Below are 18,392 nucleotides of genomic sequence, written 5' to 3' on the forward strand. Positions count from 1 at the left end.
GCACCAGGGCCACTTTTACTAAAACAGTTATAAATTGTGAACGGAAAGAGATTTTTTTGCTAAACTTGGGATACTTCTTCCTGAGCTCAATCTGAGATCACTTGAAAAAAATCGCAACAATTGGCCACTAGGTGGCACTATAAAACGGTTATAACTTGTGAACGGAAAGAGATATTTTCACAAAACTTGGGACACATGTTCATGAGCTCATTCTGAGGTCACGTGAAAAAAATCATGGCAATTGGTTACTTGGTGGCGCTATAAAATTGTTATAACTTGTGAGCGGAAAGAGATATTTTCGCTAAACTTGAGACACATGTTCATAAGCTCAATCTGAGTTGACATGAAAAAAATCGTGACAATTGGCCTTTTGTTGGCGCCATAACAGTGAAAAAATCATGAAAATAGCTATAAGCGCACCCAACCATTAGTCTACTGATAATTGGCACGCAGTGTCTTTGTCCAGGGTGCCATGATAGTCTATGAGAACATTGGTGTATCTCAAAAAACTCAGTATACGTCATTGGCACAATGCCTTGAAGGAGCCTTAGAAGTTTCAAGCCCGTGTTTTATTCACATGAGTGACCTCTTAAGACTCCTGAATCCTTGCCGAGTCCAACAATACCAAACATGCCAGGTTTCGCCTTATGACTTTTGTAAGTGTCATTTAGAGCTTTAAAAAATTGTGGTTATCTTCAAAGCCGTTAGTCCGATCGAGACAACAACAAAAAAACAAAGAAAATTTGAAGACATAGGTAAATAGCTAAACAATAACGCCAAAATGTTAAAATTAGGATAGGAACTGACAAAAAAATAAATTAAATCTAATCAATTTCACCCATGGATCATTTTGATGCTCTCACATGTTTGAAACGAACAATGATGGATTGTGATGAAATTTGTTTTGAATTGGGACTGGCGAATCCCCGTCCATACTGTCAATGACCGTTCGCAAAGACCCGCCCACTTTAGTTACTGTTGCTATGTCTGACAAGCGTATGTCTGACTCTCACACCACACCAAGTTCTCACGCAGTGAAAAATACATTGCGGATCAGAGAAAAGACTGCGCACTGACAGACAAGTACTTTTGATATGAAACAAAGTCTCACCTTTCAAATGTAGTAATTTTTTAGAGACATTTAAACAATAAATACCGTTTTGTCTTTTGTGACTCTTTAATGTGTCTGACAGATCACTGTAGACTCGAGGCTCAGTTAAAGCTGCTTGTGAACTGATCATCTCTTCCTTCTAGTTAATTTATAGCATTAAAATAAACATGAATAAACATAAAAGGAATGTTGTTTTAAAGTGCTAAGACGTCAGTACACTTTGTTTTTCTAATTTAAATCCTCCAATGTTAATCTACTAACTCTCCTGACTGCTTTGTTGGGCAAAATGGCGGATTATGATTAGTCAGATCACCTGTCAATCAAACTCCCTGCAAAGGGTCAATTGAGAATGCCTGTGCGCACAATCCAGATCTAATCGACAACTTTGCAGTTGCACAAAGGAAAGCTCGGAAAATGTAAGAGAGCATCTTTTTTATGTATTTGGACCTAGGCCTAACAATGTGTTATGGTGCGCTGTTGTTGTTTTTTTTTTGGTGAGCGTAGGCTACTCCTGATTTTGTTAGTCATCTCATCTCTTATATATCCTGCCCTATTCATGGTAGCCTACTCGCGGACATTGCGTCATCAATGTCATCAATTGCGTCATCAAGGGGCCCGCCTTGATAATCCTACTTAAGGGCCCGGTGTTGGCTCGTTACGCCACTGAATATAATTGTCTAAACTCCTTATCAAAATTACATATTTACAACAAATCTGACACATATATATATGGGCACACTTTGAGTACTACTAATATAAGTGGTGGAGATCAGGCAAGACTATAAGAAGACTCAGGCAAAAAGGTGCTATAACTGTAAAAACGCTTTAAAACCATATATTTCCTATGGTACACTGCCTGTATTGGCTGTGAATTGACTTTTTCATCTATGATGGCAGTTGTTAAATGCTTGCTAAATAAAACTTAATGTCTTTTGATGCTTGTGTGCTTAAAGGCCTTAAAGGCCTTAACTGCTTGAACCCCGATAAATGCTGCTTGCAGCTTTAATTAGTATTATTATTGTCTTTTTTTTTTTTTTTTGCTAGCTTATAATTACACCATTTTTGTTATTAGTACAATTAATTAGAGAGAGAGTGACTTTAAGCCTCTTTTATTTACAAACAGTTATATAAAAAAAATTATGTACATTACATTACACAAGAAACATTACTTAAAAGACATAGACCTACATTTACATAAATATGCTATATTTGTTTCAATTTATAACATATCATACCCACTCTCTTCACTTGGTTGACATAAAATACTTTCAGTACCCCAAAAAGAAAAGAAAAAAGGAGTTTAAAAAGTAAAAAGTTTTTTTTTTTACTAATTCATAAAACTTATACTTAAACATTAACCTACTTTTTACCAAAGTCTTAAACATACAGTATGTAAAGGATCGATTCCTCCATTAATAAGTGTTTTATTCTTCCTTGTAAGTCAAATGGCCATTTTAGCCTTATAAAACAAGAAATTAATTAACACTATTTTCTTTCAGTTTGAGGCACTATATTTTGGTCCAAAAACAAAAAGACCATTTGTAAAGAGAAATTTATGACTCAATTCTCCTGACACACCAAGAATTTCTTTTAACCTTGAACCAATAGAAATATGAAAAAACGTTTTGTGGGAAACCACACAAATAGAACACTTTTCTCCTGGCAAAGGATTCAAATGTGCCTTATATCTATTTGTTGCTATTATCCAATGTGAAATCCCCCATTGTAATTCTCCATTCCTTTTTTCAATTGGTTTCTTATAAGGACCTCCAACTACCTTTTGGAGAGGTGCCTGACTCAACAACATCAGTCCACTTGGTCTCTGGAAGTTCTTTTAACGCTCTTATATTGAGAATTTTTACACAAACACAATAAAGTGCTTTCTTAGAAATAGTGTTAAAAAAACGAAACAAGTTCAGGCATTCTAAAAGAGAGAAAACTTCCTTCAGCCACCTGCCAATTTCCTACATTCACAGCCACACTGATCTTGGGGAATATATTTTCAGATATTCCAACTTTTAGTGGCAGAACACGAAAAGATTCTTGAATATCAGCTAACAATTTTTGCACAGTTCGAACAGAACGGATACCAGTCCTTATGGCCCGTTTTTCAGCAGTAATCCATTGGTCATTTGACCTAAAATGGCAAATCTTTCAAATTCCCGCTCCTACCAAGCTTGTGCACACAGTCTGTGATTCCAATATAACACTGGAGAGGTGAGAATTAAAAATTAAGGGTTCTTCTAGATGCCATTGACTAGGTGTCTCAGAATCAATACAAATCTGCCATGCATTAAACACTGAGGCATAAAAAGAAGAGAGTCCACTAAGATCCATCTCCTTTGAATTCATAAAAAAAAATCAGGGATAACTTGAAGGCATTTTTGTTTTATCATTACACCAAAATGCTTCTGTTTTACCCTAGTTGAGTTTTTCAGATGATGCTCTCTCACACAATCCAATACTGTAATTAATAATATCAATGTTTTTTTTTTTTTTTTTTTTTACAATTACAGGAATGTCATCTGCATACGCAATCAGTTTAAAAGAATGAGTATCATCACCAACCCTTAAGCCGGACAGACCTTTTCTTAATAGACACAACAGTGGTTCCCCCGTTAAAGCATATAACTGACCTGACAGTGGCCATCCTTGTCTAATACCCTTCCATATTCTTATTGATTGACTTAAACCACCACCAATTTTTAAAACAAAATATGAACATATAAACAAGAGTTTGAGCCAAGAAATAAAAACTTTTCAAAACCCAAAAGCATATATTGTTTAAAACAAAAAGTCATGGTCAACTCAAAGGCTTTTTCCTGATCCAGAAACAACCACACTATGTTTAACCAAACTATTGCAATGCAATGTCGCAGTACTACCGTAGTCAACATTTGAAGTGGATCAAAAAAGTTGTCCTAAGACAAGAATGGGTATTATTCAAAATTCATGTATAACTTTGATGAAAGGTTTTGATCCACTTCAAATGTTGACTACTGTACATCAGTGTAAAAATGTGTAACCAGTTAATATGGGCACAAAACGTGTTCTGCTCATGCTTGGTGTGTAAAAGAGGCAAGAAACAAAGAAAAATTAAATAAAATCAGAAAAGGGGCATAAAGAACACAGCAGCCGTTTAAGATGTTTATTTTAAAAATAACTTGAGTACAAAACATACATAAAAAATGTATATCAGAAAAAGTCTTAAACTTAAGAGTTAAGACATATTACATTCAAACATCACCTGCATTCAGGTGAGAGGACTTTCTAGTAGATCCTTTAGTATTTCATTTCGTGATTTTTAATCACTGCATTGGCACAAACCACTCCACTTTCAAGACACTTGTAACAAAGCCTCTCTGGTGATCAAACCTTCAGCGTTCTCAGAACATCTAGTGAAATTAAGAGTTGGCTTCGGGACCATATTGAAAATGCAAGAGAATATGGAGCGGATTAAAAACCCTTTAAATTGTAGAAAAATAGTATGTCCTTAATCAGGAGATCAACAGAAAATACTAATTGGTTAACCTAAGGTATTCAAGTAATTCACCGGATACTTTTAAAGTGTTAAATAAATTACACGTAACATGGAATCAGTATACAAGTCTGAGAGGGGAGATGATTTTGATACAGAGCAAATGTTAAGTTACAAACTTAAGTGCATGTCTGAAAGGCCAGCAGATAGCAAGTAATATGTAGCAAGTACACACAAGATTTTAACATGCACAAATCCACAATCCCAACAATAAAACTGGTTGTGATATGGATTTGAACATGATAAAATAATATGTACATACAAAGTGATCCATAGTGTAATGTCAATTTACATTCAATTTAAGAAAATAAAAATTGAACTAAAATAAAATAAAAATATATTGCACAAAGATAGAATATTACGTAAAGATTTACAGTACAAAAGCAAATCACAGCCTAGTGGTACTGCAACAAGATTTCTGTTATCAAAAATATTCTGAAAAGCAATAACAATAGATGAAAAATGAACTAAAAGTATCAGTAAAAAAAAAGAAAAAAAAAGAAGGTATACGAAAAAAAAAAAAAATAGGAAGGAAGGAATATGTACAAATGAAATCAGGAACATTTAAATGTGTAGTCACAGGAAGAGCACTAGACAAAAATCAAAGTGCAATTTCAGATGATGCCCATCTTAAACAGAAGTGTTAACTTTGACCTAGGAAAACAAAGGTCTGTGGCCCACATCCTTTATCTTGGGCAGAAGTGGAAGTGGTAGACAAGTGGTTGGCACTATCTGCTGAGGTTCATGGGAACAGTGTCCCTTCGACGCCGACGCCAGCTGTTACGGCCATACTGAGGATGATGTCCTCTGGGAACATGCACAATGTTGCGCTCTAAACAATTAGTGTGTGGAGGCCCCTTGAACCTCTGGCCATTCTGAAACAATACATACAAGTATTTTAAGTATGATACCAGCCAGCAGTAAGCATTTATCAATACTTTAGGCAACACAAACAACCTATGTTGACTGATAAAAATGAAACTAGGACGGTCAATACATTCAATGTAAACTTTACTATTACAGAAAATAGATTTAATAGCAAACTTATAATGCATTAACATTCTGTTAAGGACTGAAAACAACATCAAACTCTACATCACTCAGCCTGTAACTAAATAGCAGCAGTTTGTTTGGGTCAGGTTCCAAAATTTGAGTCCTGGTAATTTAATACCAGTATTTACTACCAGTAGCAAGTCTTTGAAAAATAACACAATGTGTAGTCCCAATTTACATCAAGCACTGCCTTGTTTTTTTATGAACTCCTTGGAAATGTAATGTGTCATCTTTGTCAATGGGATATTTGAAGAGGGGGAAAAGAAAACAACTACGTTAAAACCTTTACAAACAAGCAAATACCCACACATTACTATGATCACACTTGTCCCTTACATTAGTGTAGTGACTCTGGCTGGGTATTGAGCTGGAGTAAACGGGAGACAAATGGAGTACACCATTCATATGAGTCAAAGCATCCATACACTGTTTGCTGGGTAATGAGTGTGACTGAAACAGGAAGAGGGAATACAAAACAGTGCATGGGTAAATACAACCACAACTGGAATTCCACTGGCCAACTTAAAACAAACAAAAATGTATTTTGTCAGAACATAAGGACTCCTTTGAAAGGAGGAAGATGCTCAAATAAATAACCCGTTCTGACACCGCTTAAAATGTAGACGACTCCCAGATTTAAAAAAAAGCAGTTATTTTAATAACATGGTGGATGATGTGAGTCAAGTTGCTGAGAGACATATTGGCTGCATCCGAAAGCTGAAAAATGCTGCCTCCACAGGCAAGATAAGGAGGTAGGAAGGCAACAAGACAGGTCCAAATCCAATAGTCATGCCACATTCTGTCAACTAAGATATCTTAATTTGATAGATCAAGGCAGCATATATGTATCCGTCGCTGCCTTTGATATCCCACACTACTGTGTATTTAATTCTATGACAGTTTAGCAAAAATAAACATGGCATCTGAAAGTTGTGGTTGGTGGTCAGTTTGTGTGTAAATGTACATTTTTGACCAACTGTTTCCACTTTTGATGTAATTTCTAGTGAGAAATTTGTATTTTAGTAATCAAATATTTTCTTAGTTTTCATCAAAGCTTTCTCTATATTGTTGCCTCAGAAGTCTGTCCAAAATCATTTTTTGCGAGGTGCCTTTGTGCGCAAAAGCTGCCTGCAAAGTCATTGCCTGATAGGGCAGCGAGGCATCAAGTCAGCTGCCTAAGCTTTCGAGCGCAGCCATCAACTGGGCAAATTAAATAAAAATCAGAGGAATGTTGGCCTTACTTGACTTTCAGAGTGCAGAAAAGTTCCAGATACGTTTGCTTTTCTCTGTGGTTTCTGATTGGTATCAGTCATGCAGGACATTGGAAAGAATTCATGAAGAACTGAAGCTTTGCACGGTGTGTCAGAATCCTGGGAGAGAAAGAGATAGTGACAGATGAAGAGAGAGAGATAAAGAAAAGATATCCTCAAATGGCAGATGTAAATTTAGCAAATCACAAAGCCAATGTAATGACAGCAAACTTAAAGGGTTAGTTGACCAGAAAAGGACAATTCTGTCATCATTTAAATCACCCTCAAGTTGTTCCAAACCTGAATGAATTTCTTTCTGAACAAAAAAGATTTATGGAAGAATATAGGTAACCAAACAGTTGATGGGCCTCGTTGACTTCCATAGTATGAGAAAAAAAAAAAAAAAAATACTATGGAAGTCAATGGGGTCCATCAACTGTTTGGTTATAGACATTCTTCAAAATATCTTTGTTTGTGTTCAGCAGAAGAAAGAAATGTATACATGTTTGGAACAACTTGAGGGTAAGTAATTGATGACAGAAATTTCATAAGGGGTAAACTATCTTTTTAATAGTCTTGTGTGAGTTGACTTATTGGATTTAATGCAGAAGTGTGCTGACATGTGCCTTTAATGAGTTCTCTTGCAACCTCATATCTAGTTCCCTTCAAGAAACTACACCAGGAACTTACAATGTCACTCCCAGACAGTGAGGACACAGAGGAAGATGATGAAGAGTGCTGTTGAAGGCTGGACAGGGACACAGGTGAACCAGCACTGAGTGGTGATGAGGAGTCTCTCTGCTGCTTCTCACTTGAGGTCTTCTCCAAGTCTACAACATTCTGGACTAAAATGACCAGAAACATTGTCAAAATCAACTTGGCCTTCGTTCTCAAAGCATAAAAAAATAAATAAAAAAAAAATACTTTCCACAAAAAAATTGTGTGTGATTCAAATGACTTACTTTTAATGTCAATCATCTTGGCATCGTGTCTGTTCCCCCACTGCTGAATGATCCACTCCCTGTAGCTAATTACTCCCTGGGTCACTTTAATGATACGTCCCAATGTGCTTGAGATTGAAAGTGTAAACATTATTTCTCCAACAAAATAAGGCTGACAGATTTCAATGCACAGAAAGGTTCATCATGTTAAAGAACCAAAAACTAATTTGTGAAGGAGATATTGAACAACATTGGTAGTTACTGTATCTATAGTACAATATTATAGTAATAATTCTTTACCCTACATAATAACAATGGAAATCATTTTTGCATTAAGCATAATGTAGCAGAGTGACATCACAGGACTGAATGAATGAACATGGTAGTTCCACATAAATATATAATAATAATAATAATAATAATAATAATAATAATAAGTACAAATATAAACAAATGTCAACTAAATGTATGCAATACATGTACAGTTGTAAATTCATGGCCATGCAGACTCCAATGAGATCATGCAAATATTTAAATGAGCTCAATATCCACAACATTCATTTTGATGCATTTCATAATGATTAGGACAGTCACATAACATTGCAGGACAATATCCATATTTACATGAAATTGCTCAAAATTAAAACACAAATAAGTTCTTACTCCACTGTCTAGCCACAAAAATGAAAGTAAGTGATTTTACATTGAGGATAGTAAAATTTCATAGCATGTTAACATTCTAAGTGAAAGGGATAGTTACATTTTTATCAGTCACTCTCAACCCAAATGATGCACACACCAAATATGGTAAGTGGAAGCTTCTGAGTGTAACATATTTGATGTGCTCACTGCTCTATGTGCGATATTTAATGCTTATATGTGAATAAACGGCTCAATTAAATCGGTTCATTATATTACGTGTCTTCAGAAGACTTGGATTAAACCATTTAATTATTTTAAGATCTCTTTATGAAATATCAAGCATCAAAGTTTTGGTAAAATGGACTTTCAATGGAGGGACAGAAATCTCAGGTTTCATTCAAAATATCTTCATTTTAGTTCCAAAGATGAATGCAAGTATTGAAACAGCATGAGGGTGAGTTAATCATGGAATATTCATTTTGTTGGGTGAACTAACCCTTTAAGTCTTTAAAATGTCATTGGCTAAAAACATTCAAGCAGCACAGAAATGGCTGGGGCAGCAATTTTCATTTAAAAGCAATAGTTGTGGACTCATCTGGGACTAACCTTTCCATATTTCTGTTGGGGTAGGAGCGGGATAGTGGAGATACAGCGTGACTCAAGACGAGGTATGCATAGTTAAACACCTCCTTCACCTGCATGGCACTGTAAGAGCTCCGACCGACATCATTTCCTAACAAACAGAGAATCATTTGTTCAAATGCTTAAGGTTAGTTTAATTTCAATTCAATTCGCATTAACACAGCCTTTCAAACTATGCTTTTTTTTGGCCATTCTGTAGCTGTGCTCTGTGCCACTTGCATTTTTGATTGCGACATCCAGAACATCAAGAATAAATCAAAGTCAATAAATTTGACTGACTAGTTTGACTGACTGACAGGAACCCAGACCGACCCCTTCCACAGCCAATACCCCTCTGTCCAGCTTTTCTTCGCTAACCGAGGAAGAAGTATCTACACTTCTCCTCTCCAGTCACCCTACCACCTGCCCGCTTGACCCCATCCCCTCACACCTTCTACAAGCCATCTCTCCCACACTTCTACCATCACTCACACACATCATCAACTCATCCCTCCATACTGGCACCTTCCCTACAGCATTCAAGCAGGCTCGGGTTACTCCACTGCTCAAAAAACCAACGCTAAACACATCATTTGTAGAGAATTACAGACCTATCTCTCTCCTACCATTCATTGCGAAGACACTTGAAAGAGCTGTCTTCAACCAACTAACATCCTTCTTGTCTCTAAACAACCAGCTGGATGTCAACCAATCTGGCTTCAAGAAAGGACATTCAACTGAGACTGCATTACTGTCAGTCACAGAAGCCCTACGGATCGCAAAAGCTGCTTCAAAATCTTCAGTCCTCATTCTCCTGGATCTGTCTGCTGCCTTCGACACGGTGAATCATCAGATCCTTATGTCCACCCTCTCATCACTGGGCATCACAGGAACTTCACTCCACTGGTTTGAGTCCTATCTCACAGGTAGGTCCTTCAAGGTCGCATGGAGAGGTGAGGTATCCAGAGCACATCAGCTGACCACAGGTGTTCCCCAGGGTTCAGTTCTTGGTCCCCTCCTCTTCTCCATCTACACCACATCACTGGGACACATCATACAGGCACACGGTTTTTCCTACCACTGCTATGCTGATGACACGCAGCTCTTCCTCTCCTTTCAACCAGATGATCCCACAGTAGCTGCACGGATCTCAAGCTGTCTGGCGGACATCTCCACATGGATGAAGGAACATCACCTGCAGCTCAACCTGGCAAAGACTGAGCTTCTCGTCCTCCCTGCCAATCCGTCTCTACAGCACGACTTCACCATCCAGCTAGAGTCATCATTAATCACCCCATCTACACATACAGAAACTCTTACATAGATACAGATATGCAATCACCAACCCCCAGCCCCCATCCCACGCCTTCGACGCTTTTTACCACCAGTCTGACAGGCGGGTCTGTGACCAGCGCCGAAATGGCTGCAGGACCGGATGGCTGCTTGCCTGTGCTGGGTTACCTCCAACCCCCCTGTCCCCTCCCCTGTTGCAAGTCTTGTGTGTTCATGTTGTGTACTGATTATGTGCAAATGTGCTGAGGTGTTTTACTGTCCCCAAACTGTACTCCCTATTGGAACATAGTCTGGGGGTTGCCTTTTTTTTTCTCCTCAACTCTCCTCATGTTATGCTGTATCTCTTAATAACTTCAGGTCGGTCCTAAATTGCATTTCGTTGCCTTGTACCTGTACTTGTGTAATGACAATAAAGTTGAATCAAATCAAAAAGATCGGTCAGAAATCTTGGAGTAACGTTTGATGACCAGCTGACCTTCACAGATCACATTTCAAAGACAGCTCGATCATGCAGGTTTGCACTGCACAACATCAGGAAGATCAGGCCTTTCCTAACTGAGCATGCAACACAACTTATCGTCCAGGCCCTGGTCATCTCTAGGCTTGACTACTGCAATGCTCTTCTGGCTGGACTTCCAGCATGTGCAACCAAACAGATGATCCAGAATGCTGCAGCTCGTCTTGTCTTCAACGAGCCCAAGAGGGCCCACGTCACTCCTCTGTTCATCTCTCTGCACTGGCTACCTCTCGCTGCTCGCATCAAGTTCAAGGCACTGACGCTTGCTTACAGAACTATCACAGGCTCAGCTCCCTCCTACTTTCACTCACTCCTACGAGTCTACATCCCTACCAGACACCTAAGATCGGTCAACGAGCGACGTCTCATGGTTCCATCACAGAAAGCCACAAAATCACTTTCCAGAACATTCTCATTCACAGTTCCATGCTGGTGGAACACTCTCCCCACCCTCATCCGGAATGCAGAATCCCTGACAACATTCAAAAGACAGCTGAAAACCAATCTCTTCCGTGAGCACTTAACCTTGTAGAAAAAATAAAAAATAAAAAAATAAATAAAAATAAATGCTACTCTGAATAATACCTGAACTTTGTATTTTGAGCACTTCTTGCGTTGTTGTTGTTTTTGCCTCTTTATGATGACTCGCTGAATTTTGTCCTAATTTGTAAGTCGCTTTGGATAAAGGCGTCTGCTAAATGACTAAATGTAAATGTAGTTTCCTTCATTGCAAGGGGATAAAACTGGTTGATCTATGGTGGTTTGCCCTCATACCTGGTAAGTTTGGGTCCTCAATACAGAGCATTGAGGGTCTGTATGTATTCTCCATGACCTTCATGATCTCCTCTTTGGCCAGATACGCTCCTCCATCCTTCACACGGATGCCTGTTTTCAGATAATTAAAATGCCGCCCATACAATTCGAAGAATTCGATGAGCAGGATGCCCAAATTAATATTAGAAGCTCTGCAGTCTATTCTGGGATGGAGCTGAAACAAACAAAAGACCATGTCTGTTTATTGTAACAATTAAATGACCAAATCAATCATTTGTTTTAAATATCTGATCAATCATGAACATCAAGGTTCCCAAGGGATAAATACCATTATAATATTATGGTCAAATGGCTCAATGCAAAATGAGGATAAATGGTATCAACTAGTAGGAGAGTAACACCAGCTGGAAAACGGCATGCATAAAAGCACAACACGAAGATATCCTTCTTGGTGCCTCACCTGCAAGAAGCTGATGCCCATTAAAATGAGGCTGTAGGAACTGATACCACCCGTAAACACCTCGTTCAAATCTCTCTGGAGCAGAAACTGCTTCAGCACAAAGATCAGGTATGGCAACACTGAGTATTTCTGTATTCAAAAGAGAGGAAGTAAAAGAATAGCAGCACATAGTGTGTTCACTCAGAAATATTTATATTTTCATATATGGCCAGGATATGGATACATTAATCATTCAATATCAATGAAAATCAGTTCTTAACACAAGATTCAGTGTTTCAAGATTCAGCTAAATGTTTTCAGTTCAACAGCAGCACCAAATCAAGCACTTAATGTGGGCTCAACATGCTCATTTAAATGAATTAAAACAAGCTCTCACCTTAAGATGATCCTTGATAAACCGAGCTGCTTTGACACCAGTTTCAACATTAAAGCTGATGTCTACCTTCACATCTGTCTCTCTGTCAGTCAGTTTAATTATTGGTACCTGTACAGAAAAAGACTGATTACTAAATTGATTCCTCTTAGTTTTTGGAAAGAGTATTGGAATTATTACTGTTATTTTTTAGAAATGACCAGCAAACCACAAAAAAATATTTAAAAAAAATATTTTAAAAAGTCCCTCTGTACTTTCACATCAATAGCAGCCCTGTTTGCAAGCGTAGAAATTCTGTCTAAGTGCAATTATGAAACTAATATTTAGCTCTGTACAGAATCTGCAATTGAATGCCATTGTCATTCACAATCATCCCCCACATTGCTTACATGTTCATTAATTTGTTGTTTAACTTGTGAATAAAAAAAAAAAAAAAATGTAAATGGTTGATATGAGAAAATCAAAAATGCAAGAACTTCACATACTACTACGAGAACAAACGTTGATGCTTTAACTTTCAGAACTCAAAATTCCTCCCTAGTCCAAAAAGTTTAAATGAAACTAAGCTGCAAAGACTCTGCAAAGACACACAACTATGCAGTACAAAACAAATTTAATAGGTCCCTGATCATTTCAGTCTGAACTCAACAACCTTACTACTACTAAAAGAAAAAAGGTACTTCTATAAAGAGGCAAGGACTATGACCTTGAGGTGCTCACTGAACAACAAGGCTGATAATGACTAACCGTAGCCTTGTCAAGTAGTTTGATGGAGAAGGGCTCAGCAATGTTGTTCTGTCTGAGTGCCTGGTCCAGCTGCTGCAGAGGTGCTTGTTCCCATTTTCCAAACACCACCAGGTCAATATCACTACATAATGCAATTAAGAACAAAAATCATATAATAACAATAAAAAAAAATCAATTTATCACTGCAAGTTTAAACATAGGTAAACAATCATACAATACCTGGTAGGAAGATAAAGTCCTGTACTGAAGCTGCCAAATATTTCAACCTGAAAGATGAAATGGCACTTTAAAAAGACCTGGCAATCGACTAGTATTTGCAGTTTACACTGCAATCTTTGACAGACACTCAAAAGAAAAGCAAAGACTTAATGTCACCTCTCCTTCTTAAGATCTTAAGATGAACTTGTAGGTCTTCTGTACTAGACCTGAGAGTATTGTACTTAAGGAAGGAATGTATGAGGTAATCTCCTTAACCATGCTGTTGGCGAGATGTTTAATTCTTCACTGAAAAAGTGCTGACTCCCCAACACATTTTAGATAGGTTGAGGAAGTGATTTATACATTCAGCTTTAAAAGAGCAAATTCATGGTCCATTTTGGTGGTCCAATCATGGTCCAAATTTTTTGAAACATGGTCATCTTTCCTAGCATACTTCGATGACTTCTTTTTCTGATGGAGGGGTTACTTAAATATTTGAACAGAAGAGGACCTCAAGTCTTTTTAGACCTTTAATGAATCTTTGTGTTTGCCATTTATTGTCTCTGTTAGTTGCCTTGAAGATGGATTGTTTGTCAGAATGTCAGAGTTACATGGGGTAAAGTAAATGTATAGATACTTTTTTTTCCCCTCACCAAAGTCAAACAGCAACATGTTATCTCTCTGTGCTGGACTCACCTTTGCTGTAGGCCACAGATTTTTGATTACAGCTTCAATACGATTGACAACATCTCTCCTCATTGCTTCCTCTTCCGGGCGTGGGGACATGAAATGATAAAAATCCACAATCTCCTCATGCAGGCTGGGAAAGATAAACATCACAATCCTTACAACAACTTGCTTCCAATTGAAGAACTATGATATGAATAACATGAAACTGGAACTGTATGAACAGACACCAGGTAAAATTAGTGCGGAAATGCCTGTCCCATGTGTAAAAACAAAAACAAAAAACATTCCTTATCTTGTGTGCATCTGAGCTCATAATAGGCATATGCCCGGTTTGTAAAAAAATGCGCAAGACTGTCTCAGGTCAGAAAAGTTCCTTAAGTTCCATAAATCCACACTTTAGAGAGGTATTTGAGGGTAAGTGATGTGTATACATAAAGGTTCCAAAAGGTGGTTTTCGCAGTGATGCTAGAAGAACCATTTTTGGTTCCCCAAAGAACCTTTCAGTCAGCAGTTCTTAAAATGAACTTTATTTTCTTAGTGTGAAGAACATTTTAACAATATAAAGAACCTTTTGTGGAAATGGAAAGGTTCAATGGACGTTAATAATGAATTATCGCACACTCTTAAAAATAAAGATTCTTTAAGGAACTCACGTGCCCTAAAATTGCATAATGTCGAGAAATACTTTACAGTGAAAGTTAAATTAGTTATTGCATTTAATTCAGTAGCAAAACATTGAGTGTTGCCCACTTTATTGGGACACAGTTTGGGTATTTTGTGTTGTCTGTTATAAGAGACTACTGAAAACTAATGTAGTTTATTTTAAAGTATTGAACATTTAAGTAATAAAGTGTAAAGCTCTGTAAAACATGCATTTTTACAACAATGTTGTAAATGTGTTACATCAGGAAATCAAAAGTTCTGCACACACTTGTGGTCTTCATGCTTGAACACCTGGACCAAATACAGGAAATACATCATGCAAGTAGACAAATGGTCAAGTGCAAAGACCGCAAGTGTGGCTCTTGGGACAGGACCAGAGATGTTTCTGCCAGAAATCAATGCCATAATGATGACCTTCTTACAGGTTTTTGAAGGGTGTGTATGTGCATGAAAAAAGAGCAGATCACTAAAATAATGGAAAGGTGTGGAGAAAGCTGCTTACGCAACACAAATTGTATAGGAGTTAAGAGTACAATGCTAAAAAAAATGAACAATAAAAAAATTAAAACTGCATGTAAAATGTCACTTTTAGCTTAAACTTGAGCAGTTTTCTTGCAATAAGAGATTTTCTGCATGTGGTAAGGTAAACATAGCCTACTCATTTAGTCTGAGATGAACTTGAGAACTGGATCATGAACTAATTAAGTTCCACATTAGTTCAATTCAAACTCCATTTAGGCTATTTTGTAAGGTGAAAGTAAATCCACAAAGTAAATGTTTTATATTTAATCAAAATCAGAAATTTTGCTTCATCTCTTGAATGACATCAGTTTGAACATTTTTTAACCACAGAGAGATTGTGAGGATTACGAGGACAATTTTTTCCTAAGTTGGTCGCAAGTTCAGTTTTACAAGTACATTTTTGTGAACTGAAATAAACTGATATTGTGGAAAAAAAGCGGACTCAAAAGAGCGTTCCGTTTAGGAATCCATAAGCTCACATCGAGAGCTAGGGTGGTTATCAAGAATATGGAAAGAGTATCCAGGACATTCTACAGATGTAAAAAATTAAATCAGTTTTCATTTTTGAATTAACCATTTCAGTAACGCTTTACAATATGGTCTCATTTGTTAACATTAGTTAATGTATTAACTAACATAAACTAACAATGAGCAATACATTTGTTACAGTATGTTAGTTATACAGTATGTATGTTGGTTACTAAAAATCCAGTTGTTCATTGTTAGTTCAACTTAGTGCCAAAACCTTTGCGGGTTGTGAAAGAAAGGTAATGCAACTGTGGTTATGAGACAAAAACATTTATACTTTCACTGTATACACCCTGTGACCCTCTAAATACAGAATCAAAAGATATTTCAGTAGTCTAAAAATGAACTAATACAGACCTGCATCAGTGGCAAATACATTACACCATTGAGGCAAAGTCTTCCTTAGTTGATCATAGTTTTCCTTGTAATAGTTGTATGCTTATAAAACACATTCAGTTCCAAACTTATGGACTTTAAGCTTGTTTGTTTGTTTGTCAGACTCATCAGTTTGTCACACTCATCAGTTTGTCACATTGCTTTGAACTTGTGGGCTTAATTAACACCACAGACCAAATGTTAGTTAGTCACTTAAATACATTTTACTTCTGGTTTATAGTATTTCAAACAAAATGCCGATCTGGGTCAGCATTTATTATAGACATCTAAACAGCAAGAACCAAGAAAGTACCCTAGTCCCTTTTCCCCACAAAGGCCGATGCACAACTAACTGACATCACTAATCAACCTAGTAACACTAAGCAAAGTAAAAAAAAAAAAAAAATACCCAAGATTAATGAAAGTACTCTTACCCATTAATACCTAGACTGTATCTTCTGGTTGCCCATGGGGTCTCACTTAAATAACTGTCATTAGAGTGGGACAGAAAGTGGTTCATTCCATATTTGCTCGCTTTATTGTCATGTCTCTTTCGTTCTGCGTGGTGTTTAAGCTGGTTGTCCATCATTATTTGAGTCTGTAGCCGCTGATAATGTTGTTGTTGTAAACAATTATTGATATTGTGCATATGTTCAGTGAAGTTAAAGTGAATTTTGGCTGGATTTGAGCTCATACCGTCACCAGTAGTAGATGATGAATCTGATGTCGGACTGTCACTTTCGGAATCCGCTGAAGATAGAGGTGATAAAGAATCACAACCGTTGACCTCGACAGGGGTGACATAAAGAGGTGCAGGACCAGAACATGCGTATGGAGATCTCATGGCACCACCATCATTGCAAAGCTGTTTGGTAAAATTGTTAATAGGTTTTAAAACTGTGTTGGTGGGAAACAGCGTTAACTGCTTCATGAAACCGGCCGCCAACGCAGGTGTGTTCACCCGCAGCGGGTGACAGTGGTTTCGCCTTTGCGAGGTTTCCCATACGCGCATCCATAAAGCGTTGGCAGGTCCCTTCTGTTCGGGCTGAATCCAAGACACTCGAGGATCCATCTAACTTTACCGTTACAAATCTCCCAAACACTCTCTCACATAAGGGCAGACAGGCGCCCTCAAGAGCTACAAGACTCACGTGAATGTGTGAGACGCTGAGTAGAAGTTTAAAAATCCCGGGAAAGACTGGAGAAACCGAGATAGTTCCTCTACGTGAGCCGTTTCTCAGCTAACTGTTGAATCCAGAGCATTCCAATATGGCGCACAGGAAATCTCGAGTCGAGTGCGCATGTCTCTGGGAATTTAAATTTCTTCTGGAAGAGCAACGAACACACCCCCTTCCATTTCCCCACCCATTTATCCAACCTTATGGAAATGTGATGCAAGTATTTTCTAGGTTTGCAGTTTAATGAATAACTTACAATCCTATACTTTGTATCTTTGGTTTGGTATTTAAATGTGATTTTTCCATAATATTTTGTCACAGAGCTTAGCATGTAGTCTTGATTTTACGGTTATAAAAAGTAATGGTAATTATGTTCACAAGTATTAATGAAATTTAAGCAGCATAGCATGACAGAATTATGAGAACAAAGAAAAATTTCCAGTGGGGAGATTCAAAGTAGCCAATATGATAGTGGCTTTAACGAAATGTCTTACAAAGATAGATCATTTCAAATGTATTGTTAAATCTGAGTGATAACCACCATAGCTTATTACTCCCAATATATTGCAGATAAAATTGTGTCAAGTCTGTGAAAGATCACATGGATGAATTTCTTTGTCCGTCACTAGATTTACCTTCAGTCTGTTACCAACGCATCCCCATACTCACAGAAATTTTCATTAAGGTTCTATTAGCTTCTTTTTTTTTCTCAAAACCTGCCATGAAAATGATCAGAACTAAAATGGAAAAATTACATAAGGAACCACAGTCTCGAGTGTCTAATCAGATCAGGACAAAAGCAAATGTATCAAAAATATAACATTCCAAGCAGAAAAGCATTTGCCACAATAAAACAAAAGAACCATACAATCTTTCAATTTCTGTACATTAATGCTGACAAAACAACAAAGTCAAAAA

At 37.3% G+C, this 18,392-nt stretch overlaps 1 protein-coding gene across 3 annotated transcripts; it reads right to left on the bottom strand.

Moving 5' to 3' along the window:
• Positions 1-4,245: 4,245 nt before the first annotated feature.
• LOC309484109 (terminal nucleotidyltransferase 4A-like) lies at positions 4,246-18,246 on the bottom strand. 3 transcript variants are annotated; one of them, XM_082150306.1, is made up of 13 exons: positions 16,731-18,246; positions 14,215-14,338; positions 13,540-13,586; positions 13,321-13,441; positions 12,577-12,684; positions 12,201-12,329; positions 11,741-11,954; positions 9,142-9,268; positions 7,915-8,021; positions 7,643-7,797; positions 6,944-7,072; positions 6,039-6,152; positions 4,246-5,524 (listed from the first exon to the last, which is right to left on the bottom strand). In XM_082150306.1, the coding sequence occupies exons 1-13, from the start codon at positions 17,366-17,368 to the stop codon at positions 5,378-5,380; spliced, it is 2,160 nt and encodes a 719-aa protein (XP_082006432.1). In that variant the 5' UTR covers positions 17,369-18,246; the 3' UTR covers positions 4,246-5,377. The 3 variants fall into 3 exon arrangements, with proteins under 3 accessions (XP_082006432.1, XP_082006434.1, XP_082006433.1); XM_082150308.1 differs by having other exon boundaries at positions 16,993-17,110; XM_082150307.1 differs by lacking the exon at positions 6,039-6,152.
• Between the last annotated feature and the right edge of the window lie 146 nt (positions 18,247-18,392).

The sequence above is a fragment of the Leuciscus leuciscus genome (assembly GCF_965113295.1).
Source record: "Leuciscus leuciscus genome assembly, chromosome: 20".
Lineage (NCBI taxonomy): Eukaryota > Metazoa > Chordata > Actinopteri > Cypriniformes > Leuciscidae > Leuciscus > Leuciscus leuciscus.

Coding starts and splice junctions, on each gene's coding strand:
- LOC309484109 (XM_082150306.1), bottom strand. CDS start 17,368: ATGGATCCTCGAGTGTCTTGGATTCAGCCCGAACAGAAGGGACCTGCC. Junction 13,587..14,214: donor ATCTGTGGCCTACAGCAAAG/GTGAGTCCAGCA, acceptor TTCATCTTTCAG/GTTGAAATATTTGGCAGCTT. Junction 11,955..12,200: donor TGGGCATCAGCTTCTTGCAG/GTGAGGCACCAA, acceptor TGTTTGTTTCAG/CTCCATCCCAGAATAGACTG.